Genomic DNA, 27771 nt, shown 5'->3' on the forward strand with positions numbered 1-27771 from the left:
TCCTTTGCTTGTAGTTTCTTTGGTTTTTAATGTCTCTGTCTTCAGCCACAATATTATCCTCACAGAAACTGTAAGCCAGGGTTCAGCCTGTTTTTACAAGTAATTGACTACTTCAGTGATTTCAAAGGCATGAGCAGATATCTTTCTTTTTTTAGCTAGTGTAGACATCATAGTTTTTCTTGTTTCGCATGAGGTTTGTTCCTAGGATCACTCTGGCATTTTTCATTTCATCTTCTAGCTTGATGTTAGCCATAAATTATGGACACATAGTCCTGCTGCAACCTTGTGAGTGCCAGAGGTGCAAGGAGGCTTCTTGTTTCAATCAGTGACTGACTCACTTGAAGAAGATATGTTCTCGCCTTTTTGTCTTCTATCACAACAGGAGAACTGGTTGCTCAACTTAATGGGAGATCAGAGGAGGTTCTGAAGATTTTGTTAGTCAATAACTCTTTAACAGATGCATGTAAAAAGCTGACCAAAAAAAAAGGTCACCTGCTCAGCAGTCAGCGTGTACCTTCATCTGTTTAGAACTTCCTGTAATTTGCAGATCTGGCCTATTGGATTTAACCCCTGATATTTTCATGTCCTTCACACCAGCTCTGCCAGATGGGATCGGAACGAACTCGGAAATACCGCTGAAAATATGCCTCAAAAAGAATTATTTTGAACTGGTATATTTGCTGCTGACCAAAGGTGCAGATCCTCGAAATGTCTCCATTGCACAAGGAGATACCCCTTTGCATGCTGCAGTTTCCATCTGTTTAAATAACAGAGGTAAGGCTTGTGTCTGCCTGGGCTGAGGGGACACAAAGGGCTCTAGCAGATGTGCACTGTTCGTTTTCACAGCAGCTGTTGAAAACATCCCCGTTTCTTACCTGTCTGTCCACTGCCCCTTCTGCTGCTGTTTACTGATGTGATAGTAGCAGATCAGAGTGTTCGACTGTGTCTCAGCTCCCAAAGTTTGCAGGTCAGAGGATACACACCAGTCTTTGTTAAGCCGATGTGTTCTGCTGTCTGGTTGCAGTGGCTGGGACTGTGAGGAGAGTTAATGGCAGCTCAGCTGACCAGGGAGAATCAAGCAGCTGTAATGTTACTGTTTTAGGAATATATTCTTGTTTAATCAAGCTGGTTTAGAAAGGAAAGCTCCTCTTTGAAACCCTGTAAAATGTGTACTGGGTGGGAATGAAGCAAACAGGAAGGATCTAGGAAGAAACACAGGTAAACGCAGAGCAATGGCAGCGGACTTTAAAGGAAATCCTGCAGTGGCATCTGAAATCTGTTTCTCTGTTTAGTTGTAAATCAAGCAAAGTTTAGTTCAGATGAGTAGTGAGTGAAAGGACTGTAGGCCTTACATGAAGAAATTCAGATAAACTATCAAATTAAACCCCAAAGTCAGGTTTGATTTTAAATTAAGAAAAAAAAATGAGATGAAGGATTAAAATAATTAAAAATCCTGAATTTATTAATTTTTAAAGTACACACATTTCATTTAGTAGCTTTAGAGAGATCAAAAGCATAGATACTGCCAGTTGTAAATCTTAAATCAGAAGATTATGAAGTCCAATGACAATATCTTAAGTATTTTTCACTCTGTAAAGTTTTTGAGGTGGAATTTCTTTACAATGATTTTGGTGCGTCACTATTTTACAGTTAGGAAAGAAAAGTTGCACATGTATTATCTAGTTTAAGTCACATCTATTATCTGGATTAAATCCAGAAAGCCATAAAGTGTGGATAGATAGATAGATAGATGGATGGATGGATGGATAGATATGTATAATTTTTTTTTTTCTTGGGGAGGTATTGTCCTAATCTTATTTTGTAGGAAATTGTTCTAGGGACCTCAGATATCTGGAAATAATTTGTATTTGCCACAGGTTACTTTAGTAAACCAAAGTTATCTGCAGCAGATTACTTCTGGCTGGCATATTAAAAGGAAGCAAATGACCCCAGAGCGGTACCCAGAGCTGCTGCGTGTGCACATGACCCGAGTCACCAGCCTACATTGGGTAGCAGTCAGGGATGATGTTGGAAGGTGAACAAATCTGTCTGCACCTGGAGGTTAAAAAAGGAATGAAACTGACTGATGCTGCAGGAACAATTGCAGCACTAGGGATTTTTAAAGCTTTGCTGCCATTGCATTGTTTTTCCTGGATATTAGAAAAACTCACTTTTGAGCCATTTCAAATAAGCATATTTTACAAACATGAAATGTAGATTTTTTTTTTATTTTGAAAGCAAGTTGATTTTCATTTAATAGCTGCAAGAAAAAAAAAGTATTAAAAATTGTTGACCTACAAAGCAGCCTTGTAAAGCGAGTGATTATTTTTTGTGTTCTTGCTTTCAGATAACACTGGTTTAAACATCCTGAACTATCTGCTTGATCTCTTTGCTTCAAGACCTTCTGATTTTCCATTTCTTAATCCAAACATACAAGATGAGAATGGAAATACAGTGATGCATGTTATTTTTCAGAGAGGATTTTCAAAACAGGCTAAGAGAATAATGGAGTCATTGGCAAAATTTGATGTTAACTTTAATATAAAAAACAAATTGGGAAGAGATGTGAGGTACAGAATTAAAAAAAATGACCCACTGCTACTTGCTTGGAATAATGCTACATTGGAGAAGAAGAAGCACCGGCAAGATATAGCAGGGCAGTCGGTTAAAACATCTAAGCCCGTTCCAGCCTCTGAGATTTCACAGCCAAAGAGCACAGGGCGTTCTTCATCTGGGTCCTCATTAAAGGCACCATCTGGCAACGCATCGCATAATGTTTTAAAAGCCCCATGTTCTGTAAAGACAAAGAAAGATCAATTGACAAAGCAGGAAACAGAAAGAGTAAATAGCCCCTTAACGCTGCGGGAGAGTCTAGTGCAGGCAATCACAGCTTTAATTCAGCAATTGAAATTGGGTGACACCCTGGGAAAGGATCATCCTCTGGTACAAAAGCCATCTTCAGCCCAGACTAATTTGGAGGAGGAAAGAAGTGAGTCCTCACAATCTTGTGGAAGCATAGCTTATCCTGAAGGAAAAGGGGATGACTGGCAGAAAAAGAAGGGAGCAGGGGAATTTAGTATGGACCTGCCTAGCGAAGGGAAGAAAGAACCAGAGGAAGAGGAGGGGAGGATTCTGGATATTGAGGCATATGTGCAGGAGTTTGATAACATGACCTGGGAAATAGAGTGCACTCCTGAAATGCTGAAGACGTTGGGCAGCAAAACGGTGCCTCATTATCTGAAAACTAAAACTATAAAGACAATTAAGCAGCTTGGCAATGGGGAATGGACTAGGGGTCTTCAGAAGCCACTGAAACATTTGAAAGCTGATATCCAGCTTTATGAAGCCAAGTTGGGCAAAGGGGCAAGAATGCTATGGGAACTTGCCATCGACTTTTCTCCTCGTTGCAGTGAGAGTGCGGAAAAGATTATGGAGGCAGAACAGACAGAAAGTCTTCCAGAAAAATCAGGTAGAGTTTACACAGAAATAATCAGAATTTGGGCCATTGTTCTCGACCACTGCAAGCTGAACCGTGTCTTAGATAATATATGTATTTCCTACAATCGTGGTTTATCCTGCATCTTGAGGAAAAAGCTCAAGGGCATAAATGAAGGACATCAGAACCACAATGTGACAACACAGAAGCGTGTTCCACGTTGTTACATTGAAGACCTAGAAGCAGAAAAATCAAAAGAACATACCATACCTGAGTATTTCCCTCCAGCTAGTGCAGCAGAATTGGAATACAATATAATGAAATTTCACAGCTTCAGTACTAACATGGCACTTAACATTATAAATGATGTACATTCTTCTGTTGAATACCCCTTCCGAGTTGGGGAGTTGGAGTATGCAGTAATTGACCTCAATCCAAAGCCCATGGAACCAATCATTTTAATTGGACGAAGTGGGACAGGGAAGACGACTTGCTGCTTGTATAGGCTTTGGAAGAAATTCTATTCATACTGGGAAAAATCCACCTTGGCAAATGGTCCTCTGCTGGAGAGGCAAACATGGCAGCAAAGACAGTACAGCACTGTTGAAGAAGCTCAGTTACAAAAGGAAGAGAGTGAACTAAAACAAGACAGTGATGATTCCAGTGAGGAGCAGGTGAGTGACGAGCAAGACGAGGACAGTGAGGATGAAAAGGTTCCTGCAAGCACAGGTGGTGCAGAAATGAATTTGTGTGATGACCATGAAGAAGACCAAATGTGTGGTGCAGAAGCATCCAACAGACTGGAGCACCTGCACCAGATCTTTGTGACAAAAAATCCTGTCTTGTGCCAAGAAGTTCAGAAGAATTTTATTGAACTTAGCAAGTCTTCCAAAGTAACCAGTCACTTCAAGCCCCTGGAGCCAAATGTTCACAAGCTACAGGACATTAAAGATGAAAATTTTCCACTCTTTGTCACCTCCAAGCAGTTGTTGCTCTTACTGGATGCATCCATGCCTGACCCATTTTTTCCAAGAAATGAAGATGGAAGCCTTAAAAGAATCATTGTTGGTTGGAGTCCTCAGGAAGACTTGGTGGTACCAAATTGGCAAGATGAAGATGAAGAAGGTAATGTTGAAGCAGAACGCGGTGATGATGAGAGAGCTGCAGATGTGTACTCTAGGGAAAGTGATCCTCGGACTTTTGTGACTTACGATGTATTTGCAAATGAAATATGGCCAAAAATGATAAAAGGTAAAAGCTTGTACAATCCAGCACTGGTTTGGAAAGAAATAAAGTCATTTCTGAAAGGCTCTTTTGAGGCGCTGAGTTGCTCTGGGGGTAAACTTACTGAGGAGCAGTACAAAAAGCTAGGCCGAAAGAGATCACCAAACTTCACAGAAGACAGAAGCGAAATCTATCACCTCTTTTGTCTTTATCAGCAGATACGATCACAGAGAGGTTACTTTGATGAAGAAGATTTGCTGCATAATTTGTCTCGAAGACTCTCAAAACTTAGGGAGCTGCCATGGTCCATCCATGAGTTTTATGGTGATGAGATACAGGATTTCACCCAAGCTGAGCTAGCACTATTAATGAAATGTGTCAATGACCCTAATGCCATGTTTCTAACTGGTGACACAGCCCAGAGCATAATGAAAGGAGTTGCTTTTCGTTTTAGTGATCTGAGGTCACTGTTTCATTACGCAAGCAAGAGCTCCATGAACAAGAAGCAGCGTATTCGAAAACCAAAAAGGATATATCAGTTGTACCAGAACTACAGGTCCCATTCAGGTAGAGTAACAAATTTATTTATGATCTGAACCTGTGCTCTTCAGATGTCACAAACGATTGAAGTTTTCTACTGGCCAATTCAAAGCATCTTTAAGCAGCCTGTTTTTTTAAGAGACCAGATGGTCACCTGTTTCTGACATGCAAATTCTGTGTTTTGACACCTGAACTGGAAAACCAAGAACTAACTTTTTTTGGACCCTCATGCTTACTGCATGTTTCGACTGTATTTGTTTGAAGGAAAACTTAACAAATAATCATAACCATTTCTGTTGTCCCATCCCCAAATTGCTAGACTTCGCAGCATTGGTGCGCTACTTCTGCTCTTTTTATTTTTTTCTCATTTATAACCTTCATTTTGTGAGGATGCTGCTAAGCCTTTGTAACATCTGTTCTGATCTTTATTACAGGCCCGAGAATAAGGTCCACTCAAAATGGCAGAAATATTAAGTGGACCTTACAGCTTTTCTTCTCTGACCAGTGTTTTTTGCCATGTTTTTTCTTAATTTCAGAATTCTAAAAAAATCCTTTAAAAGTATGTTTGTGAGAGAATATGAGACAGACTGAAATTTAAAATCTATATTCTGCTTATTACAGGTATTCTCCGTTTAGCATCTGGAGTGGTTGATTTGCTTCAGCATTATTTCCCAGAATCTTTTGATCGTCTTCCTAAGGACTGTGGTCTCTTTGATGGACCAAAACCTACGGTCTTAGAGTCCTGCAGTGTTAGTGACCTAGCAATTCTGCTGAGGGGCAACAAAAGGAAAACGCAACCCATTGAATTTGGAGCACATCAGGTTTGCTTTTCTTACTTATACAGCTTTTTGCAGATTCTTCCAGCTCTGTTGCTAAGTCAACATTTTATATGGACTGCCCACAACTTTCTTTTTGAAGCCCTTCTATCTCACTGATAAATTATGCTTCTTAAACTTAGAAATCTTTCTTGAGTTGGTTTCTGGTTCTTCTTAGTACACGTCTGGCTCTTGCTGTTCTTTTTTGCATCAGGTGTTGCCTGTCCCATCCCTTTCTAACTCCAAAATTTCTTACACCAGATCTGCAACTGTCTGCACATATCACACATTTCTCAGTCTTCTAGTGGCAGCTTTGTGACCTTTTTTGCGGAGTGTACTGGTATGTCTGTTAAACGTTACCTGGTTTTGCGAAGGCTCTGGCATTTTCGTGACGTGTTTGTATGCATTCTCTATGCAGCCATTACCTTTTTTTCCCACTTCCTAATATGTTCTTTTTATTAATGTATTTTATGACAGGTGGTATTAGTGGCAAATGAAACTGCAAAGGAGAAGATACCTGAGGAACTCAGTTTAGCACTCGTACTGACAGTTTATGAAGCAAAGGGCTTGGAATTTGATGATGTACTCCTTTACAACTTTTTCACAGACTCAGAGGTATTTAATTCTTATCCATTTCCTGCATTTTTTTCTTGTCTTGGTTTGACATGTGGTCTAATTGGTTTCCAGCTGGGGAAGGATTCTCTGTTTCCTCTGAAGATGGATGGTTTCATCACAGTAGAAAACAGGGCTAATAGCTTTATGAATTGAGACTATCTTCCCTTCGTGCTGCATTTTCCTTCAGACTGGCTGTTGCGATTTAAGGGAGAGCTTTGGGGTTCACACAATAGTGCAAGCACACACACACATTTCTGCTGCGTACCGAGACTACTTTGCTAGCTTACAGCTTGTCAATTCTTTTGGTGTACTAGCTCATGGACTTGAAATCATGTCTCAGCCCCAAACAAAATGAAACAGAAGAGCTTCCCCCTGGCCCCCAGCCAGGCAGCATCCCTACTGAACATGCCTGCGGAGACTCAAGAATGCCCATGACTGAGCTGTTCTGCAGTTAAATATTCAGTGTGAATATCTCTGTTGCAGATACCCTCTGCCTCTAGCCTTCAAAACAGTTTCTCATATGGTTTGTATAGTCCACCCAAGGAGGTTTTTAAGTTTAATATCAAATTTACTTGATGCATTAAATGTTGCATATGATTTAGACTTAGCAGAGTGATGCAGCAGTATCCTGAAATCACAAGACAAGCATAATGTAACAGTGGCCATATAGTGCAGAATCACAATACAAATGTGATTCCCATTAGCAGTCCCTATATGCTCCACAGTCATGGTGCTGGGTGTCCCCAGGAAGTAATACATAGTTTGAAGCTGGCTCAAGCCAATCATACTCTTCCAGGTTTGTTTTGGTCGTTGCTCAGTTTTTTGCACACTCTGCTGGGCTGCACCATATATTCACTTTCCCCCATGTTGGTCTGGGTAGCTCAGGAGGACATTGCTCTGTACTAGGTATTTTAGGGAAAGTTGTTTATTTGGCTTGATGGCTGCCTGCTACAGACGTGTATCTCAAAGATTAGCCTCTCATCCCACTAGTGCTGAGATGAACTTCAGCTTTCTTGATGAAAATTGGTGGTTACTCTTTAAATTCTTCCCTGAGATTGTCGTCGTTGTTGTTTTTCTCCACTCATCTCCTCTGAGCCTTCTTCAGCTGAGGGGGTGCATTGGTCAGTCACAATGTAAGACCTTATCTTTTGCATATGTGGATAGTAGTGATTGCTTCTTACAAGTAAACCTCATTCTCCTGACTTTTTAGGCTAGCAAAGAATGGAAGATAATTTCTTCTTATACTCCTGATTCAGATGTGCAAGTAGGAAGAAAATTGCTAGTCGAAGTGCCTTTAGAGGATGCTACTGGTGTGCAGAAAAGAACTCCTTTTAATTTAGAAATGTACAAGGTGAGTTTTTCTTAGCATTGGGAATTGGAAGGATAAACTAAATTCTTAAATCTTAGAAGTAGGGAAATTTCTTCAAGAAATCCTATGATCCTTTAGTTCCGTGTTTATGTAGCTTACTTCATCTTTTGGTTGTTGTTCACATTTGTATTAATATAATCTTGATTTTGAAACATAAGAGGTTTTTTGCAAGTGAAATTTGATAAGAGAACAAGAACTACATGTAATAGACTTTTATGTATATTAGCAGAACAGCTGTGGTTAAAGCAAATCAGCTTGGCGATATTTAGTATTACTTTAGTCTGGTTTCAGATCGGTGTCACTGCCTTAAAATTAAGGAAACTTTTTAGAATCCAGTGAGTGTCATATTTTCAGGATTGTATTGTAAAAAATGAATAATTGTATGTGCAAGTGATTAGAAGGAAAATGGACTGTCACACCTGCAGCTGCTAGATTTGCTGTAGCAGTAGTTGCATGCAAATTAGCTGTACAGTGGCTTTATGTAATTGAAAATCACATATTTAATATGTAGATTTGCTTACTTAAAGATAGTTTCTTATTTATTTTTAATTCTGCATATGTTCACTGTTTTCTTATACTTGCAAAGTATGTATCTTTCTAACAATCTAGCTCATCTGGTGTTTTGTTTTTTTTGGTGTGTTGCGTTTTTTTTTCGCTTCTGCTTCAGATGCTGAATGGAGAATTAAAGCAGTTGTATACTGCCATTACAAGAGCCAGAGTAAATCTTTGGATCTTTGATGAAGACAGTGATAAACGGGGCCCAGCTTTTAAGTATTTCATTAAAAGAGAATTTGTTCAGGTTGTCAAAGCAGATGAAAAGAAAGGTAAAGTTATCCTAAAACTTTCTTATAAGACTTTCGGACAGGACAGCCTACTTATGCTTTCTTGCTTTTAGGCTGTGTAATAAAGCCGGTTAAATTCCTTGTTCCCTCTAACAGTATGCATTGATAACTGCCCTTGCAAATTTCCACTGATTTCAGCGGGTCTTATTTCTTTTGGCTCCAAAGATCAGTTGTATATGTTAATACATAACTTCATTATTAATTCATTAGTATACATTTTCCTGCTGTTGCGGAAGAGTCAGAGATCACTCAGACAGATCCAATCTAGTAGTTAATTGAATACTAACCAGTAAATTTAGGTATGTAAAATACATACCTAAATGATGGATTGGCGGTCAATACTATTTACTACACTTAAAATTAGTATGGGATATGAGGATTATCGCATAAGCTTGCTATATGTATCTTCCATATTACATGCATGCAAAAAATGTCACCATCCCGTTGATGACTGGCGTCAGGTAAGGGCAATTTCTCAGCCTCAAGGGGTAACCCTGAGAAATGTCCCAACTCAAGGGGAGATCACGGCTGCTCAGCCAGCCGCTGTGGGAGGGATTGCTCAACGGACCCTGATGGCTGCAGATATTTATAGCGTAAAGTGTTTGATTTGTAGTCACATTTTCTGCTGTGTTTATATAGTTTCAGCCACTTATCAGCCCAGTCTCCAGGCAAACTGTTGTTTTTTGTTTTGGTGCTGTATTCTCACTGGTAGCCTCACACAGTAGGATTTACTTGGGTTAGGCCTCCTTGGTGAGCTTGTGCCCGGATCAAAGTTCGGTTAGTTCAAACAGGAGGAGTGCATCCGTCACACCTGCACAGTAATGAAGGCTGTTCACAGAAAACCATCCCAGCTGAAAAAAGTTTCATCAAATGAAAGAATTCGGTTTCTATAAAAACAGTGGATTTACTCAAAGTTTTGTCCAAAAAACAAGCATGATTTTTAAAGGTCTTTCAAAACCAAACCAATCTTGTTGATTTTCAGTGCTGATTGAGAGGGATAAAATATATTAACTCATAGTTACCATTACTGGTGTGAACTCAAATCATAAAGAGTTAGGAACATTATGAGATGTTAATGCTTAGTTTTTGGTACTTGATAAATGGTTTCTGTGGTTTATCCATTCTAACATAAAATGATTACCCCAACCTTCTAGAGTTAGATGACAGCATGTTTGCTAAAACTTCAACTCCAGAAGAATGGATTGCACAGGGAGACTACTATGCTAAACATCAGTTCTGGGAGGTAGGAGCATCTGTTTATCTGAAATAAGGATTCTTGTCTATTCTGAAATATTTTTTTTTCTTTGCATCTATATAATTATCTGTAAACCTTCAGTTGCTCTGTAGCAGTTTATCTTATTTGTGGTTTGTAGTTGTGTAGGTTTCTACAGACTACTTGTAAACAGCTTGCAAGAAGTAAGCAGGGAGAGCAAGCCTTTTGTCTGTAATCTTCAATTCCCTACTCATAAATTTGCAGTCCGACGAGGGAAAAACATTTTAATGTACACAAATGAAAGATTATTCAAAAATTTATTGTTAGCAACAACTGGAATTTGCTGTAATTTGTGAATCTAAACCACGTGCTTGACAATTACACATTACTGTAGGAAAATGAAAACATTTATTGGAAGTACATTCATTTGGGTGATGATCTCAGAGCCTTTTTATGTTGTTTTTCAATAGTAATTAGGGATGGATACAAAATACACATAAGGGAACAGCATGTAAGAACCAAGGGAGCACTAAGAAAACTGCAGAAAAAGTAGCAAAATGATTATTTTGTTCTCTTACTATTTAAAGAACATGGAGACTTTACAGTCTTTTATTTCCTAAATTGATTGCTAATACAGTCCAGATATGGGATGACAGTTAATGGGATGGAAGCAAAATCCAGCCAGGACAACACCACCAATTATTCTACAGGGAATTATGAGAAGTCTCTAGATCAACTGCCTTTGTCCTTATGGGTGATTTTAACTTCCCAGACATAAACTGGGAATATCATAGAACAGACACAAAAAAGTCCAGGAAATTTCTGGAGCATATTGAAGATAACTTATTGGTGCAGGTGCCCATCTAAATTTGTTGTTTGTAAACACAGAGGGACTCATGGGCAAAGTATTGATTGCTGGCTGTCTTGGTCACAGTGACCATGAAGTAGTTGTTTCAGATTGTTGGTGATACCCTGTTTCCCCAAAAATAAGACAGGGTCTTATACTATTTTTGCTCCAAAAGGTGCTTACTTTTTTACATGTATAGCTGCCTGGACACTATTGAAATTGACTTTTTTAATGAACTGTAACTAGGGCTTATTTTTTGAGTAGGGCTTATATGTCAAGCATCCTGAAAAATCATGCTAGGGCTTATTTTCAGGGTAGGTCTTATTTTTGGGAAAACAGGGTAGGAGAAAAACTGCCAGGAAAACTTTAACCCTGAATACGGGGACAGCAGACTTTGGGCTTCCGAAGAAGCTAGTTAGTCATGTCCCCTGGGAATCTTACTTGAAGGTCTTGGGGTCCATGAATACTGATCACTTTTTAAGAGCCATCTCTTAAGAGTATAGGAGCAGGCAATTCCAAAGTGTTAGAAGTCAAGCAAATGGGGCAGAGGGCTGGCTTGGCTGAGCAGTGATCTTGTTCTAGAACTTAGACAGAAAAAGAAAGTGTATAGACATGGGAAGTAAGGACAGGCAACACAGGACCATTACAGAGATGTCGTTTGCCATTGTAGGGAGAAAATTCGTGCAGCCAAAGCTTGATTAGAATTCAAGCTGGCCAGCACTGTGAAGGACAACAAAAAGGGCTTATTTTAACAGTGAAAGGAGGATCAGAGATAACATCAGTCCATTAGATGATGAGGTCAGTCATCTCACAAATTGGGGCATAGACAAAGCAGAGACCTTTAATGTCTTCTTTGCCTCTGTTGCTAACACTGATTATGGGCCCTGGAACCCCAGAGCCTTGTGTTGGGAGACTGTGACTGGGGGAATGACACATTCCCAGCCAACTTTGAACTTGTTTAACACTTGCTGCTCCAGCTGGATGTGCCTAAGTCTATGGGACCCGATGTGATTCGTTCCAGTGTACTGAAAGAGCTGGCTGATTTTATTGCAGGACTTCTCCATTATTTTTCAATGGTGTTGGGAGTCTGTAGAGGTCCCAGTTGACTGGAAGCTGGCAAATGTCCCAGTTTTCAAGAAGAGTAAGAAGGAAGATCCTGGTAATTACAGGCCTGTCAGTCTCACTTTAGTGCCAGTTAAAATTGTGGAGGAGGTTATTCTGGGAGTTACTGAAAATCACCCGAGAGGTAATGCTGTCATTGGTCACAGCCAGCATGGATTCACAAGGGGAGAGTCCTGCTTAACAAACTTAATTTCCTTTTATAACAAGATCACCCATATAGTTGACCAAGGGAAGCCAGTAGATATGGTGGTTTGGGATTTTAGCAAAGCTTTTGATACTGTCTCCACAGTATCCTTCCAGACAAAATGTCCAGCACACAACTAAACATGTCCACAATACGTTGGGTGAGCAATTAGCTGAGGGGTCAGGCTCAAAGAGTTATAGTAAATGGGGTTATATCAGGCTGTTGGCCAGTCACCAGTGGAGTTCCCCAGGGCTCAATTTTAGGGCTAGTGCTCTTTAATGTTTTTATAAATGATCTGGACATAGGAATTGAGTATACATTAAGTGAGTTTGCCAACAATACTCAACTAGGAGGAGCTGTGGATTCCATTGAGGGTAGAGCAGGCTTACAGAGAGACCTGGATGGACTAGAGAGCTGGGCAATCACCAACCGTATGAAAAGTAACCAAAGCAAGTACCAGATTCTGCACCTATGGCAGGGTAATCTTGGTTATAGGTACAAATTGGGGCACAAGAGGCTGGAGAGCAGCCCAGTGGAAAGAGATCTGGGGATCTGGCTTGATGGCAAGTTGAACATGAGCCCACAGTGGCAGCAAAAAGGGCCGACCGTGCCCTGGGGTGCACCAAGCACAGCATTGCCAGCTGGTTGAGGGAGGTGATTGTCCCGCTCTGCTCTGCACTGCTGCGGCCTCACCTGGAGCGCTGTGTGCAGTTTTGGGTGCCTCAATGTAAGAAGGACATCAGACTATTGGAGAGGGTCCAGAGGAGGGTGACCACCATGGTGAAAGGTCTCAAAGGCATGACTTATGAGGAGCAGCTGAGGTCACTTGGCTGGTTGAGCTTGGAGAAGAGAAGGCTGAGAGGTGACCTCATGGCAGTCTACAACTTCCTCAAGGCAGGCAGTGGAAGGGGTGACCAGAGATAGGACATGAGCAAATGGAATGAAACTGTGTCAGGGGAAGTTCACATTCAATATTAGGAAAAGGTTCTTCACTGAAAGGGTGGTCGGTCACTGAACAGGCTCCCCAGGGAAGTGGTCACAGCACCAAGCCTGACAGAGTTCAAGGAGCACCTAGCCAAATGGTTTCGTTTTAGGTAGTCCTGTGAGAAGCAGGGAGTTGAACATGATGATCCTTATGAGTCCCTTCCAACTTGAGATATTCTATGATCCTATGAATAAAATATTGGGATACTTTTTTGATGATGACAGAAGGAAAGCTTCCATTTTTTGTTGCTAGCAACATATAATTTTTATAGGGTAAATAGATATTTAGAACAAGGCAAAAATCAAAATAATTAGTTGCCACTATACAGACAGTCTTTATCTTCCCTTGAAAAAAAAAAAAAGGCAGTTTTCTAAATAGACAGAAAAGTGTTTGGATAAAAACCACACAGCTGAAGGAATTTCATCTTGAAATCTGGAATTTATTAGCTGTATTATCTGCTCTTCTTCTTTCTTTATAACCCTGATCTTTGCTTATCATTGCTACATTAAGAAGAAATTGTCTGTTGAATATGGCAGTTCTAAGAATGGCTTACAATGTGCAATTTCCAAACACAAGCAAATACTAAATTACTTGATAGAATAAAGAAATAATAATGGTGTTGCAGAATAAGTGAGGTGATAATGAAGCAAACCTTGCTAGGAACATAGTGACTCCTGTTGTTTCTCTTTAGCTTACCACAGAAAGGGCCTGTTATGGTAAAAGCATGAATAAATGTTCCATGCTTTTAGGTTTTAACTTTGCACACATTGGTTTTCCTAACTTCTATTAATAGAATTTATGTGGCAGATGACTGGTGACTTATCAATTAATGGTTTGGCCATCATTCAAATTGCATGTGCTATTTGTTCCATCAGCCTAGCAGGGATTTTGCTTTCACTACTTCCATGTAAAAACATCGTAATTAAAATTCTAATTGTGCTAGTCACATGTGGACTGACTTCAAAGTTTTCCTTTTTGTCCTAAAAAAACACTGTAATGTTTTACCTTTTCCTTCTTCTAGGCACCCTGCCAGTCTTTCTGTTTTTCATTACAGTGACTGTAAAACTGAGTATTGCTTTTATGTGATAAGCCATGGGCTGGGTGCACATTTGTGAATGCTGTGTGTGATTTCACTTCAGGTGGCAGCCAAATGTTACCAAAAGGGAGGAGCAGCTGAGAAGTCAAAACTGGCCCTGGCACATGATGCTGTTCTCAAAGTGCACTCAAAGAAAAGCAGCCCCAGGTAAGTGTAAATGCAAAAGAGCAAGTGTCATTCTGCAGCACCAGACCTCATGGGTGTGTGTAGGGAGAGATTCCCACCACAGTTGTGGAACTGGACTGGAGACATCAGAGAACCACATGGGTGATATGTCTTCACGTCTTTGTGTGGGGGTGGCAAAAGATTTAAGAAATTGGGAAGTCTGGCACAGCTCCAACAGGACCTGGGGCACTGCTCCGTTTGGGATATAGTGGAAGCAGTTGTACGCCATGGGCTGTCAAAACCACATGTGGCCATTGAAAGGGCTCACTGGTTATGTGAGAGAAAGGCAACAGTATGTGCTCAAGAGACTTTATATTCTTAGATATAGATAGAAGAGCATATAGAATCAGAGAATCATTTCAGGTGGAAGAAACCCTCAGGATTATTGAGTCCAACTATAACCTAACCTAACTCTAGCACTAAACCATGTCCCTAAGAACCTCGTCTAAACACCTTTTAAACACCTCCAGGGATGGTGACTCCACCACTTCCCTGGGCAGCCTGGTCCAATGCCTGACAACCCTTTCCATGAAGAATTTTTTCCTAATATCCAATCTCAACCTCCCCCGGCACAACTTGAGGCCATTTCCTCTCATCCTATCACTTGCTACTTGGGAGAAGAGACCAACACCCTCCATGCTACAACCTCCTTTCAGGTAGTTGTACAGAGGGATAAGGTCTCCCCTCAGCCTCCTTTTCTCCAGGCTAAACAGCCCCAGTTCCCTCAGCTGCTCCTCATCAAACTTGTCCTCCAGGCCCCTCACCAGCTTTGTCACCCTCCTCTGCACTCTCTAGTATCTCAGTGTCCTTCTGATGAGGGGCCCAAAACTGAACACAGTATTTATTCAAGGTGCAGCATCAGCAGTGCTCAACTCCAGATAATCCCACTGCATATTCACTTAATAAGAAGGAACGGTGCTGTACAGTTGGGGAGAAAAGCCACTAACAAAAAGTGTGCTTTGAGGTGAAATTAGTGTTAGAATCAATCTAAACTAAATAAGCAGAACTGGGTCTGAACCAAAGGGCAGTTTTAAAGGGACAGATTTTGAGATGGCTCATTTACTTCGTGCTGTCAGCTGGGCAAAATAGCTCAGGGGAGGAAGTTTGGAGTTTCCTGAAGAGGCTGGAAAACTGTTTGGGACTTGTCTCAAATAAAACAGGACAAAATTTCGTGGGGAGGACTCTAGAACGAAGTGAATTAATTCCTGTTCATGCTGGGGAGGCTGAAAACTATCAGAGTGGGTAAGGAATGACTAGAGCAGAGGAAGCTAACGCTGAAGGAGGAAGGTCTGGAGAAATGTTATGACTGGATTTAATCAAGGTTTTACTTTTTTTAGTTACCTCTTTTATATTAGTGGCTCTAGCTGGAAGTATAAGATTACTCATAAAATTTTGTGATCATAGAGAATTAGCCGATGGGACTGAAAAATGTGAGCTTGACTGCTTGTTAACTGGATAAAATTTGAGAAGAAATTGGATATATTAAGATATGTTAAGTTGACAGAACGTATGTAATAATGCAACCGTGAAAGTGACTTTTTTTTTTTTTTTAGTAGTGATATTAGTGCTGGTGTACAAAGAATAAGTAAGATTCCTGTATGGTCTATAATATGAAATTCTCTGTATGGTTCTGATCCTCCAGGCTTAAGAATGATGAATTCAGACTAGATCTGGGAGGAAAATAGGCATGCTGTGATGATACCAGAAAGGCTGGGCTTGTTTAGTTGTACAGAACAAAGGCTGAGAACAAATTTGATTGTTGTCTTTCATGGCAAGTTAAGCTAGAAGAGAGAAGGAGCACAAAAATAAACTAGTGTACTTAGTTTGAGAATTTAAAGAAAAAAAAACAAAAAGCTTTTTCCTGCCAGAGCAGTGAGGTTCTGAGGTTCTGGAACAGACTTTGGACAGAACAGTGTCAGCCCAAAATATGACTAATTGTAAGGTAATACCTCATAAGGTTATATGTGAAGAAGAACACAGGATGTCAGCGTTGGTTGGATTCAGTGACAGACCATGTGATCCTAAACTTAATTTGGATGTCATTGGTTATTTTCTCTTACCTTCTACAGGGAAAAACAGATGGAATATATGACATTGGCTAAAACTTATTTGGAATGTGGAGAACCAATACTGTCACTAAAGTGTCTGTTTCAATCAAAGGAGCTCCGGCTTTGTGCAGAACTGTGTAAAAAGTTAGGAAAGGTATTAAATCCTCTAAACTGTCCTCTCCTTGTCACTTTCCTTTTCCTACAGCTATTTTCCCCCTCATATTAGTCATAAGGTAATAGTATTTTTCTGTGAAATTGTACTAGCTGAACTAAACCAGCCCTTTAAGCTGGGCCTTTTAAGAGGAAGCATTTGTCACAGAGTAGCCAGAAGAGGATGAAGAGGATAATGATGCAATTATGCAGTCTAGGTTTATTTCTTTGTCTTTCCTCAAATGTCACCATCAGTCATTTTTGCTTTGCAGTCAGAAATTAATTAATGACTCATTTAATGAAAATTAAGCTGTTACTTCATTCAATACTCTGATACTGAAACTTCACTGATTACAGCCATCTAAATGGAACCTTGAAACTTGCAAGGATTAAGTAATGTACTAACAATTTTCTAAGCGTGTGAGGATGTTTAACATTTTTTATTTGCAGTGCATTTCCACTAGAAGAGTGTAAAGTAATTGTTCCCAAATATTCGAAGTTTAAGTTACAACTTCCCATTCTGCATCCATAACTGTTTTAATTTAATCCTGTTGATTCTGAGAAATTTGCAAGTCAACAGTAGTCTGTGTGGTGTTTTTTCGTAGCAGGCAGAGCTGGGCAAATAAAAAGTGCATTGGAAATCCTGTATAATACCTTTAATTTTACGTTCTAGTTTTTCAAGCACAAATATTTTGAAATTTTTAAAAAATATGTTCAGTTTTAATGATGGTGGCATTAATATGTATTTGATTACATTCAGATATTTTAATTACATTTTACTAAAGTGTTCTTCTCTATGAGACACATGATGGAATTACTAAATTTATTCTATTCATGTAGTTTTGACTGTTTGGAGCACTTCAGTTTCATTACTGCCTTCTGCATTGCAGATGAAAGATGCTGCAGTTTACTATCAGAAAAGCCAGTGCTATAAAGAAGCATCTGAATGTTATGAACAAATTGAGGAGTTTGATCTGGCAGTTAAAATGTACTGTCAGGAAGAACTTTATGAAGAAGCAGCAAAGGCAGTTGAAAGGTATGTCTTCCAAGATGATACTGAAGTATAATTATCTTTTCCATTTCCAAATTCAATATAATACAGCTAGCTCACCATAAAATTTTCACAAGAGTTTTGCCTCGTGACTTTGTTTTATATGAAGTTGAATTAACTTTGTCAAAATTCTCACTTGGGTAATGATAACATGGTGAAAGCATTCTACCACATTCACAGCTGGAGCAGTGACTAGCTTCATTTTCCTCAGAATTTTTTCCAGTCTTTATTACATGTCATTTAGGTGCTCCTTCAGCCAGTCCTCTGAACTAGGTTCTGATGGTAAATATGACAAAAACATTTAATAGAAGTATTAAATACTTCTTTTTTAAGTGTGAAATAGTGATGGATTTAACCACTTAGTCACTGACTTCTGTAAGAGTATAACCATTAGATGTGTGGTATATAATGCAGCAGTCGTAGCAAATGAATTGTTTGTCTCCCCAAATCTCTAACTTAGAGCAAATAATAGTGATTTGAATGACCAGCTTGTGCCACCGCTCTTAACAGATTCTTGGTCCCAGTCCCCGAGATGAACTTTTCCATCTCCCCTGTCCTGGCTGGGGCAGTTAAGAACTGCTTTGCCCTGTGCTTGATAAACTGATTTTATTAGTATCATTTTGAGAGAACTTTGCATCTGGCACCATCCCTGTGACGTCCTCAGCACATTCTTGCATAAACAGTTCATTTATTTGCCACACCTTTCTTTGTACCTAAATTGATTGGTGGCTTTTAAAGAAATACATATAACAATTAGAATTCTAGCAAGGCCTACAGTCACACACCTTCACTGAAATCCTTTGTGATGTACCTTTAAAAATGGCAACTTTTTTAAAGGGCTAAAGCTTGTTTAATATGTAGAGATAGTCTGATGAAAAAGTTCAAGCATTAAAGTCACCTTACCAACTAATGATTTTTTAAAATCAGCCTCCCCAAATCATTCATGCAAGTTCATCAGCCTAGGTACAGAAATCTGTACTCCCACGTTTATAATGAAAAAAGGTGATAATGAAAGGCTAATGATAATTTACTCACCCATCAGGAAAAAAATTATTTATTCTCAGCACGCAGGAGAGAATACTTTTACAAGACTGGCTTAGGGAGATATTGGCTGATACAGAATTATTAAAATAATAATTAATAATTGAGTGGTTTAAAGTGCATGTTTTGAGAAATGCAACAAGGTACTTTGCTCAGGCACTTATTAAGCAGCCAAGTATGTGTAGGTACATACAAGAGAAATGATACATTTCTCTAAACTGATTGGTTTATGGAAATTTTTACATAATATTATTTATATCAGCCTGTGGAGAATTCATTGAAATTCTGATTTATTTCATTCTGGCTTCCATTCATGTAAACAACCATTCCATATTGAGGCTTACTTTCATAAATAAAGATTATCACTGGCAAAATGTGATTAAATAATTTGTAGAGTGATTTGACAGCATGGAGAAAGATTCACTAATGCTGTAAAACTTGTGACTTGTTTGTACCAGAAGTTTTAATGATCTTGCCTTATGTTGTAACTAAACTCTTTCTGTAGATCTTTTAAGATGATGTGATTGTTTTTCGCATGAAAGACAAATCACTTGAAATAGTTGGTCTTTTTGAAGGAAGGGCTTCTGGAAGCAGCTATTTGTTTAATTTTTTGGAGGCTTTTAAAAAACGTGGGGTTTTTTAATCTAGATTGGTCACCTGTGGTAGTAAATTGGTGCATCTATTATTTCAGATATGAAGAGATGTTAAATACAAAAGGACAAATGGTTTCCAAACTCTCATGTACCGCAAATCAGTTGTATTTGGAAGCAGCTGCAAAGTACCTGAGTATGAACAGAACCGAGGAAATGATGCAAGTCCTTTCGAAACTTGATACAGAGGATCAGCTTGAGTTTCTGAAATCTCGCGGATGCTTGCGCCAAACAGCAGACTTATTGAAAAGGGAAGGTCGAGAGGAAGAAGCTGCCAAGTTAATGAAACAACATGGGTTTGCTCTGGAAGCAGCCAACCTCACAGCTATAAAAGAGTTTCGTGCGTCGTGTTTGCTTGCGGCAGCACGTGCTGGTGTGACTCGCTGTTCGGAATCGGACCTGGCAGACATGGAGGTCATCCTAAGAGAAGCCCTGGAACTTTGTGAACAAACTGGGCAGAAGTCTGGCATTGCTGAGGCTGTGTTTTTGCAGGGAGCTCTGAAGGGAGACTTCGTCAGGCTGAGCAGCGCGTACTGTCAGTTCCTATCTCTGAATCATTCTGCTGGTGCAGTGGAAGCTCTCTTTGCATTGTCTCGCTGCAGCACTCCTAGCCAGAACATCCTCTTCATGGCACCGCGTGGCTTAATGGCTCTTCTGAGCCTAGTTAGGGGTTTGAAGAAAGCAGCCACCAATGTGGAGAAAGATATAGTGAAGTCATGCTTTGCCTATTTTGGGATTGTCCCAACAGGTGACAGTTGCCAGGTGTCTCAAAATGAAGCTGAACCCATTCTCAAGTTTTTGTCAGACAAGCCAAGTCTAAAAGAGAAGAAGACAAAAGGTGATTTCTCAGTAAGCACAGAGGAGGTAAAATCAGCTTTGAATCAGCACTTGTTAAGCAGATTGTGCTCTATCAGCCATGAGTTACTGAACAAGCATTACCCTGATATTTGTATGAAGTTCATTGCTGGCTTGAACTGTGACGATAAAACCTGTGAGAATTACCATAGGCCCTTGTTGCGTCATGAAGCAAAGACAATATTTCAGTGTAAAATGCATCTGGTAGCAATAAACGGACTGCTGTTGGAAGCCACACGCACTTTCCCTAAAGAGCTACTGAATCAGTGCAAAAGCTTTGATGACATTTTGACTGCTGACAAATATGCATCGTGTAGAGCCCTCCTACAAATGTTTTTTCCTAATCATTTTCATTTGAGAATCCTGTCTGAGAACCCAAAGGCATGCAAAGAAACACTGGAGTTCAGTAACATTCCTTCCAAACCCTGTAGAGCGCTGTTGAAGGAGTACATCACATTTAAGTTTAAAAATGAAGACGCTGCAGCCAGAAGAGAATCAACTGACTTGTGGCTAAGTGCCATGCAGGTTTTCATCTTATCTTCAGGATATCCTGAAGAGCTTGAGAAACTTCTTTCTAAGGAAGAGGATGATTATAGCAAAGAGCTAAACTTTGTTCTAGTAAAGAGTAAAGGCCGAGGAGGAAAGGCCAAAGGAATAGAGGGCAGACATGGTATGTTGCTACCTGACAAAAATGATGAAAATGCAGGGAAAACACACTTGTGCTTCTTCCGACTTCTTGAAAATTCACTTGAGCAATTCTATGTTCATAAGAACCCGGAAAACTGTAAAAGGTTTTTTTTCCGTTTTATGAATGTCCTGGTCAAGAAATGCACGAGATACCTGATTCCAAGCATAGGAAATACGGTGATGTTGTTGGAATTCCAGTATATTCTTTGTTGTGCTGTCCTGATGCGTCTGTCCAAGAACATTACTCTCTGCTTTCCAAAGAGTTACATTGCTCTTCTTCATTACTGGGAGTTTTTGTTCAGAAGCAAGGACCATAACAAAGAACTTCGAGACACATTTTCTATCATACAGGAGTACAGACCAAAGGACCCATATGTAGCTGTACAGAATTTCATGTTTCATGTCTGTTATCTAGCAAATGTTTTGTGTGGAGTTCATGGAATGTTCAATGTCCTTCTGGATGCTTTCCAGGATCCTGACTGCATAACTTCAGGGGAGGCTGAGCGGACTGTAGTGCTGTGCTTAGTGATGTTACTGAATGCCGACCAGGTGCAGAATTCTAAATATAGATCCCACTTATGTCACCACTTTCCCGAAATCAAGGCAATGCTGAACTCAATGAGAAAAGACTCTCCCTCTAAAGTGCCTGAAAGATTGCTAAGGGTTGTGGAACAAGTGAGTGATGCTACACATGTAAGAGAAATCGCTGTAGGCCTGCAAGAGCTTCTGAAAGAGCGAGATGCAGAGTACTTGGTGGACTGCCGGTGGAAGTGGGACTCTACGTACACTCAGGGGCACCCACCCATACGGGGCATCCTGTATGAAACCATAAACCTTGACAGGTTTGTGACCTCTTTGGATAAGACAGAATACGCCGATGAGCTGGAAAAAGAACTTGAAAGGGTTCATTGCTTAGAGGACCAAAAGGATCCCCTGGAAGTCATTGCACTCAGCAAGCAACAGAAGCAAGAGCAGAAAGCGTCTGCTCAACGCCAGCTGCGTCGTGTCTTCCATTTCGTTTCTCTGTGCATGAAGTGGAAAAGGAAGGCTTGCTCCAAAGCTGAACCTGTTGCAATGGAAGGAGAGGAATTTTTATCAGAGATCTTCAAAAAAGCAGATATTGACCAAACCCAGTGTGACCTCTGTGGAGTCAGGTTCATCCAGAGCTCTGAGAACTATTTCAGCCGATCAGAAAACGTGGAGCCGGACACTTCAGAAGCTGTGACACCAACGGAGATCAGTGGGGAAGAAAAGTTGCATGCAGAAGGAAATGCAACTTCTGTGGCCAGTGAGGCTTACACAGAGCACAGAAACACAGATGAACACAGAAAGAATAATGCTGCCTACAAATACTATGCTGACTTTTTCAGAAGAAAGATAGATCCAATAATATATGACGGACTGGAAGTAGTGGAAGCTGTTACAGAGAAGACTTACACCCGAGACCGCTCAGCATATAAAGAGGGTTCCAACTTACGCCAGAGAAAAATCAAAGAGAATATTAAGAAGATTTCAGATGCAGTAGAGGAAATCTATGAGAGAAAAGACTGGGCTAAAGGTAGGACCTTTCCAGTTTTACCTCAAACAATTTAATAAGTTATCTGTGGCCAAACTTCTCCACCTGACAAAGCTCCATTTGAAAATCTTAATGTCGTCAATAGAAGGGTATTTGCAGGTATTTCAGGTAGCTGAGGAAAAGAGGAACTGAGACAGCTGAAAATATTAAAAAATATATTCTCACCTCTTCCAAACACAAAGTAAACATCACATAGTACAGGTGAAGTGAATAGTGGTGAATTTTAACTACATGATCAGGTGTGCAGTGTTCTCTGAATTTGTACAGTCTTATGGCAGCCTGTTACATTAGACCAGATAATATTTACTGATTTTCGTACTATTTCCTACTTATTTAGTTCTGCCAGCCGTAGTAATTTGGATATGCAGGGGCAGAGTGTCAGGAGTACTTGGAATCTTTGGCTAAGGATACTTCTGAATGGTCTGCCTTTGAACTTGTAATTTTGCTAGGGCTGAACAAAAGTGGATACTCAACTACAAATCTGTAGGGTGTCAGGCACTCAAAGTCAACCCTGGTATTATAAAGTTCAGTAAATTGTGGTACTTAAGAGGTACGTATTTTGATATTTGATTTATTTTTTCCTCATATGCATCAAGCATTATTCTATGCTGATTTTTGAAAGCAAAATTGAATCGCTGTATGAGTAGCCTAGGAGCAAAATTGTTTGGGGTAACTGATGTGGGAAAGTGACAACTTAAATCAAAACATTGTTATTGGCTTTAGTTGTAGAAATCCACCAACCCTGTCAAGTTGTCACTTTACCTGTGATGTCTGACAGTAATGAAAAACTGTAATATTTGATATGTTCATCAGCTCTGATCAGTGAAATGCATTAAATTTGTAACTAAGAGTTAGGTTGTGGTCTTCATGTGTAAGCTTTATATTTGCTCCTTGTGGAAAGCTTTTACATATGGATGAAGTCCATAAAGTTTTGCATATTATTTAGTTGGCTTTCTGCTCAATGAACCATGATAGTGATGAATATTATATATGTCATAGGCTTAATTAGGTAATAGTTGATTTTCTTATGACAATTGTTTGATGAATGTTACCTTGTTCTTCCACTCAGTGAAAATATATTTACAGAAATTATTTGTCTTTGAGATTCGTTTTCCCTCACTTTGTAACAAGCATTTTTCAAGTCCTTAATGGTGCAGTTAAGCAAGGACTGCAACATCTTGGGTCCGTGTTTTACTTTGACTTGTTTAATTTCAGAGGGATAATGAAAGCCAGGAACTCGAATACCCCAAAATAGATCACAGAATCACAGAGTGGTTGGGGTTGGAAGGGACCTCTGAAGATCATCTAGTCCAACCCACCTGCTAAAGCAGGTTCACCTAAATAAACCAGAATGTTTTCAGAAGTTTCAGGTATACCTTAAAAGGGACAGCACAAGGGTGGAGAGCCTCTCCTCTGATAGTGCTAGGAATATTGACTGGAATGGGGAGTAACACATACAGCATTTTCATCCCCATTTGCCTGCACGTGAGATCACTGGTGACTCAGACTTCTTGCTTTCCAGCATCATTATAGAGCACAGCTCTGTGTAACTTCATTTTGTGCTTGGCTTTTAGCTGCTGTCCATCTCTTAGCTAGTGTTCTTACAGAATGTTAATTGTGCTCCATTTCAGCTGAAGAAATAATAACCAAACTTGCCAACAAATTGGTTGCCACCGTTGATGAGGCTCGTAAGTGGTTGAAGAAAATGGACTCTCATAGGATAAAAGAAGAAGGTATGTTTTCAAATTATGGACTTTTCTGTGCCCCGTAGAGGACGCTGTTCTGTGATGGTCTCTTAGCATCACTTCAGTCTCAAAGTCAGCAGTGTTGCGAATATTCACTTACCCTCTAGGCAACAAGAAACGGGCACCTCCGTAGGGCAGGGAGATTGAAGAGGAGCCATCTTCATCTTCACCAGCAAGGCAGTGCTGTTCCTTAACTCTAGTGCAGCAGTGCATTTATGGGCAGTGTGGATCCAAGTTCTTGGAAACCAGCTTCCTAACAAATCTAATCCTTAGCTTGCTTTTAAGGTTTCTGTGGAAAAATATGATACGCGGTTGGTTTTCTTTTGTTCTCACTTCCATTTCGCTTGGTTTCATATCGAAAGTAACATACACTGATACAGTCTATTGCATCACAGACTTCTGAGGACGAATTTAAGACTTCATTGTTCCTACTTGTGTGTTTAGGTTTAAGAACATATTTAGGTGGTGGGATTGGAGCAATCACATTAAAAGGCAGCAATGAAGTGATCAGGCTTACAAATTGCGCTACATGTAAAGCATTAAAGTAGCTGTATTTTAGAAAATTTGATTGTGATAAAGCCTTGTTTTACACTCTCCTATTCCAAGAAAGATCTAGTTAATAAGACTACATGGAAGTGCTCTCAGTGTCTCACAAGCAGTATTATAGTCTGTCTTTGAAGTCAGTAAGCAAATGTATTGTCTGCTGAAACTGAATCTTGAGGGAAGAGAGGCATACTTCTTAAAGGCAAAAACAATAACAATAGAAAGGGATTTTCAGTGTAAAAATTAATTACTAGTGCAGCAAGTGGCTTAGCAGTCTCCGCTTCCTAGCGGAACTCTTAAGGACATCGTCATATTAAGCCCAGTACTTCTTAAACATGATTATATGAGGGTATATTGCTGGCATATAAAATAGCAATGACATAGCTTGTCATACTATTAAAAGGAAAAGTTCTTGTGGTTTTCCATTTTGCATTAATTTCTTGTTTTTAATATAGGCTTTGTGCATGATAGAGACTTGGAAAATAAAGTGGAAGATGAAAGCATGGCTTTTGAAGAACTCGTCTATAAAAAACTCTCAAGAAAAAAAGGAAGATGTGGAAAATAATAATTAGAAAAATATGCAGGTGGCTTTTCTATCCTCACCAATGTAATTTTAGAATTTAAAAAAATGTTAAAAAGAAGAAGAGAGGGATGGGGTCAGAAATGAGAACAATCTGAAGAAAAAAGAGCAACTTATGCTGTTGGGTTTTTAATCACTTGTGTCAGAATAATTACCTATGTACTGATGATGTAGTTGTTAAAACCTGTGACAGGATAAATTTCCTTTCAAATCTATGTGGTAGCTTGAAAGTAACGAAAAGCCAAAGAAAAAAAACAAGTAGGAAAAAATAATGTTTCTGCCTCCTATTAGGGGTATTTTTCCACTCAGTCTTCTAATTCTTCTTCTTCCCTGTTAAATTACATCATAATTCTTCTGAGCTGGAATACTCAGATTAATAGAAGAATAGTTTCTCTGATTTAAAGAGGTTTTAATCAGTGTTTTTAGGTTACCATTGTAAATCGGCTGTGTTCTGAGTCATCCTATATTTGGAAAATTTTGAGTCTTTGGGTGAGGCACTTGCAGTATCTCTCTTTTCTATTTTTATATACAAGAACAGTAATTTCTAAACACATTCATATTTTTGACAGTGTGAATACTTCTAATTAGATATGAAAGTTATATATTATATGTCTTCTATTTGATCAAGTTTTGATATAAACTGTTACCTGTACATATTGAAAAAGAGATAATATTTCTTTAAAAGAGTATTACACATTTTAAGTGTTTTGTAATTTTAATTGACAAAAGGCTTTTTGTAATGTATAATAATGTTTTTATAAATTCTGTAAGATTTTTAAAATCACTTGATCTTGTCTTATTTTTTGCATGCTTTCTGAAAGCCGTATGTGACTTGACTGCATGAAGGAGATGTACAAGTTGGGTCCAGAGTATCAGTTGATACTGATTCTGTTTTACTTCTGGGATTTCAATGTCTCCAACATTCTGTAGTCTCCTTTGGAAACATTTTAAATTAATGCATTTGAATGTTAAACGTAATTAATTAGAGTATTATTTAGTTGTTAAAATATTTTTGTCTTGAAAAGGCAGCCACTTTGTATACATAACAAATTGTTTCAATAATTACCTTTTGCCAAAAGCTTAATAACTTGTTATGCTCAATGTCGTGGAGTGGGACATTTTACATGGGTAAAAATGAAATGTCACTGTAGAATGGAGCAGCGTGGGCAGCAGTAATAGTTATCTATTGCATTGTAATTGCTGTTGTCTGCCAGAAGACTCTTTACCAAGTGCTTCGTTTTAAAGAAGCCTTGTTGCTTAAGCAAGCGTCTAGTAGATAGTTTAAAAACATACACTGATGAAATGTAATGCTAGTCGCTTGCACTGTACAGAAATCAAGAATTAAGAAAGTTGGATCATTAATGTAACTTCTTTGGCTTTGTTTTCTATAATGGTGTGTATTTTGCATATGAAATTACTCCAAGAAATTTCCCTGGTTACTTTCTCAGCTTGCGTATTTATGTTTGTGGCAGTAAATGCTACCTAAGCTTTTAAGGACAATTACAATTTTAAAATCTTTGCTGGCCACAGTTTAAAGATCTAGTGATCATACTTTGTTTTTATGGGAAAAATGAGGCTTTAACAAAATTATTGCAAAACGCCAAGCAAAGAGAAAACAAAGCAGAAGTAAGAACAGAAGTTATATTGCATAAAGAACTTCATCTCAGGTACATTTCCTTGGTGCAGAGACCTGTCATCCTTGCTGTGGTTCAGTACAATGCTGGCCATTCTCTGACTCTGAATCAGCACTGCCAGATGGAACTTATTTCAATAGCATGTGAAAGAATGACTGCTAGCCAAAATTAATGGCAGTTCAGATTTCACGGTTCATGGTTTCAGGGCTATATTAGGCTAAGATTTCAGTAATGTTCAAACAGAGATGGGAAATCTAGTTTGGTCTCCAGTCCAATATCAGTGCTTAAAGGTTTTTTTCCCTTGTGATGATGCACGTAAATAAACATAAACCTTTCTTTTCCATGGCGGTCTCTTCAGATAATAACGATCAGTGGGCATTAATCCTATTTAATTAGCAAAAAAGGGTTGTCCAGATATACCCTTGCATTTTTTATTTGTTTATTTAAAAATCTTTCTCACCCCTGGTGGAAGCTCCAGTGTTCTGGCACCAGCTAATGCCTTTGACTCAAAGGGCTTAAGAGCCACGACAGGTGTCTTGGTACATGCGAGATGCTTATTGCACTGAAACCTTGGAACCGAGTGGAACTGGATGCAGGCTGTCAAGCGAGTCCACCCACTTCTGCCTGTCTAAGCCATGCTGAGTTGAAAAGAATTTAGAAAAGGCTTCAAAAGCACAGAAACCGGTGACTTAAAATCTCTCTCCCTGGTGATACAAAAATGACACCTAAATGCAAAGAAGAACAAACTACGTACTGTA

The 27771-nt window shown here is 39.3% G+C and overlaps 1 protein-coding gene across 2 annotated transcripts in view; it reads left to right on the plus strand.

Annotated features, from left to right (window-relative positions):
• Nucleotides 1–25997, plus strand: part of TRANK1 (tetratricopeptide repeat and ankyrin repeat containing 1) — a 54994-nt gene extending 28997 nt beyond the window's left edge. For both annotated transcript variants that reach the window (XM_065629131.1, XM_065629130.1), the window contains exons 12-24: nucleotides 598–774; nucleotides 2348–5227; nucleotides 5822–6021; nucleotides 6493–6630; nucleotides 7841–7981; nucleotides 8667–8823; nucleotides 9996–10084; nucleotides 14332–14435; nucleotides 16523–16655; nucleotides 17542–17687; nucleotides 19435–22493; nucleotides 24143–24244; nucleotides 25255–25997. In XM_065629131.1, the coding sequence (XP_065485203.1) occupies nucleotides 598–774; nucleotides 2348–5227; nucleotides 5822–6021; nucleotides 6493–6630; nucleotides 7841–7981; nucleotides 8667–8823; nucleotides 9996–10084; nucleotides 14332–14435; nucleotides 16523–16655; nucleotides 17542–17687; nucleotides 19435–22493; nucleotides 24143–24244; nucleotides 25255–25364 (7436 nt within the window). In that variant the 3' untranslated portion in view covers nucleotides 25365–25997. The remainder of the gene's footprint in view (nucleotides 1–597; nucleotides 775–2347; nucleotides 5228–5821; nucleotides 6022–6492; nucleotides 6631–7840; nucleotides 7982–8666; nucleotides 8824–9995; nucleotides 10085–14331; nucleotides 14436–16522; nucleotides 16656–17541; nucleotides 17688–19434; nucleotides 22494–24142; nucleotides 24245–25254) is intronic.
• The last annotated feature ends 1774 nt before the right edge of the window (nucleotides 25998–27771 follow it).

The sequence above is a fragment of the Caloenas nicobarica genome, chromosome 2 (genome assembly GCF_036013445.1).
Source record: "Caloenas nicobarica isolate bCalNic1 chromosome 2, bCalNic1.hap1, whole genome shotgun sequence".
In the NCBI taxonomy this organism is placed as follows: domain Eukaryota; kingdom Metazoa; phylum Chordata; class Aves; order Columbiformes; family Columbidae; genus Caloenas; species Caloenas nicobarica.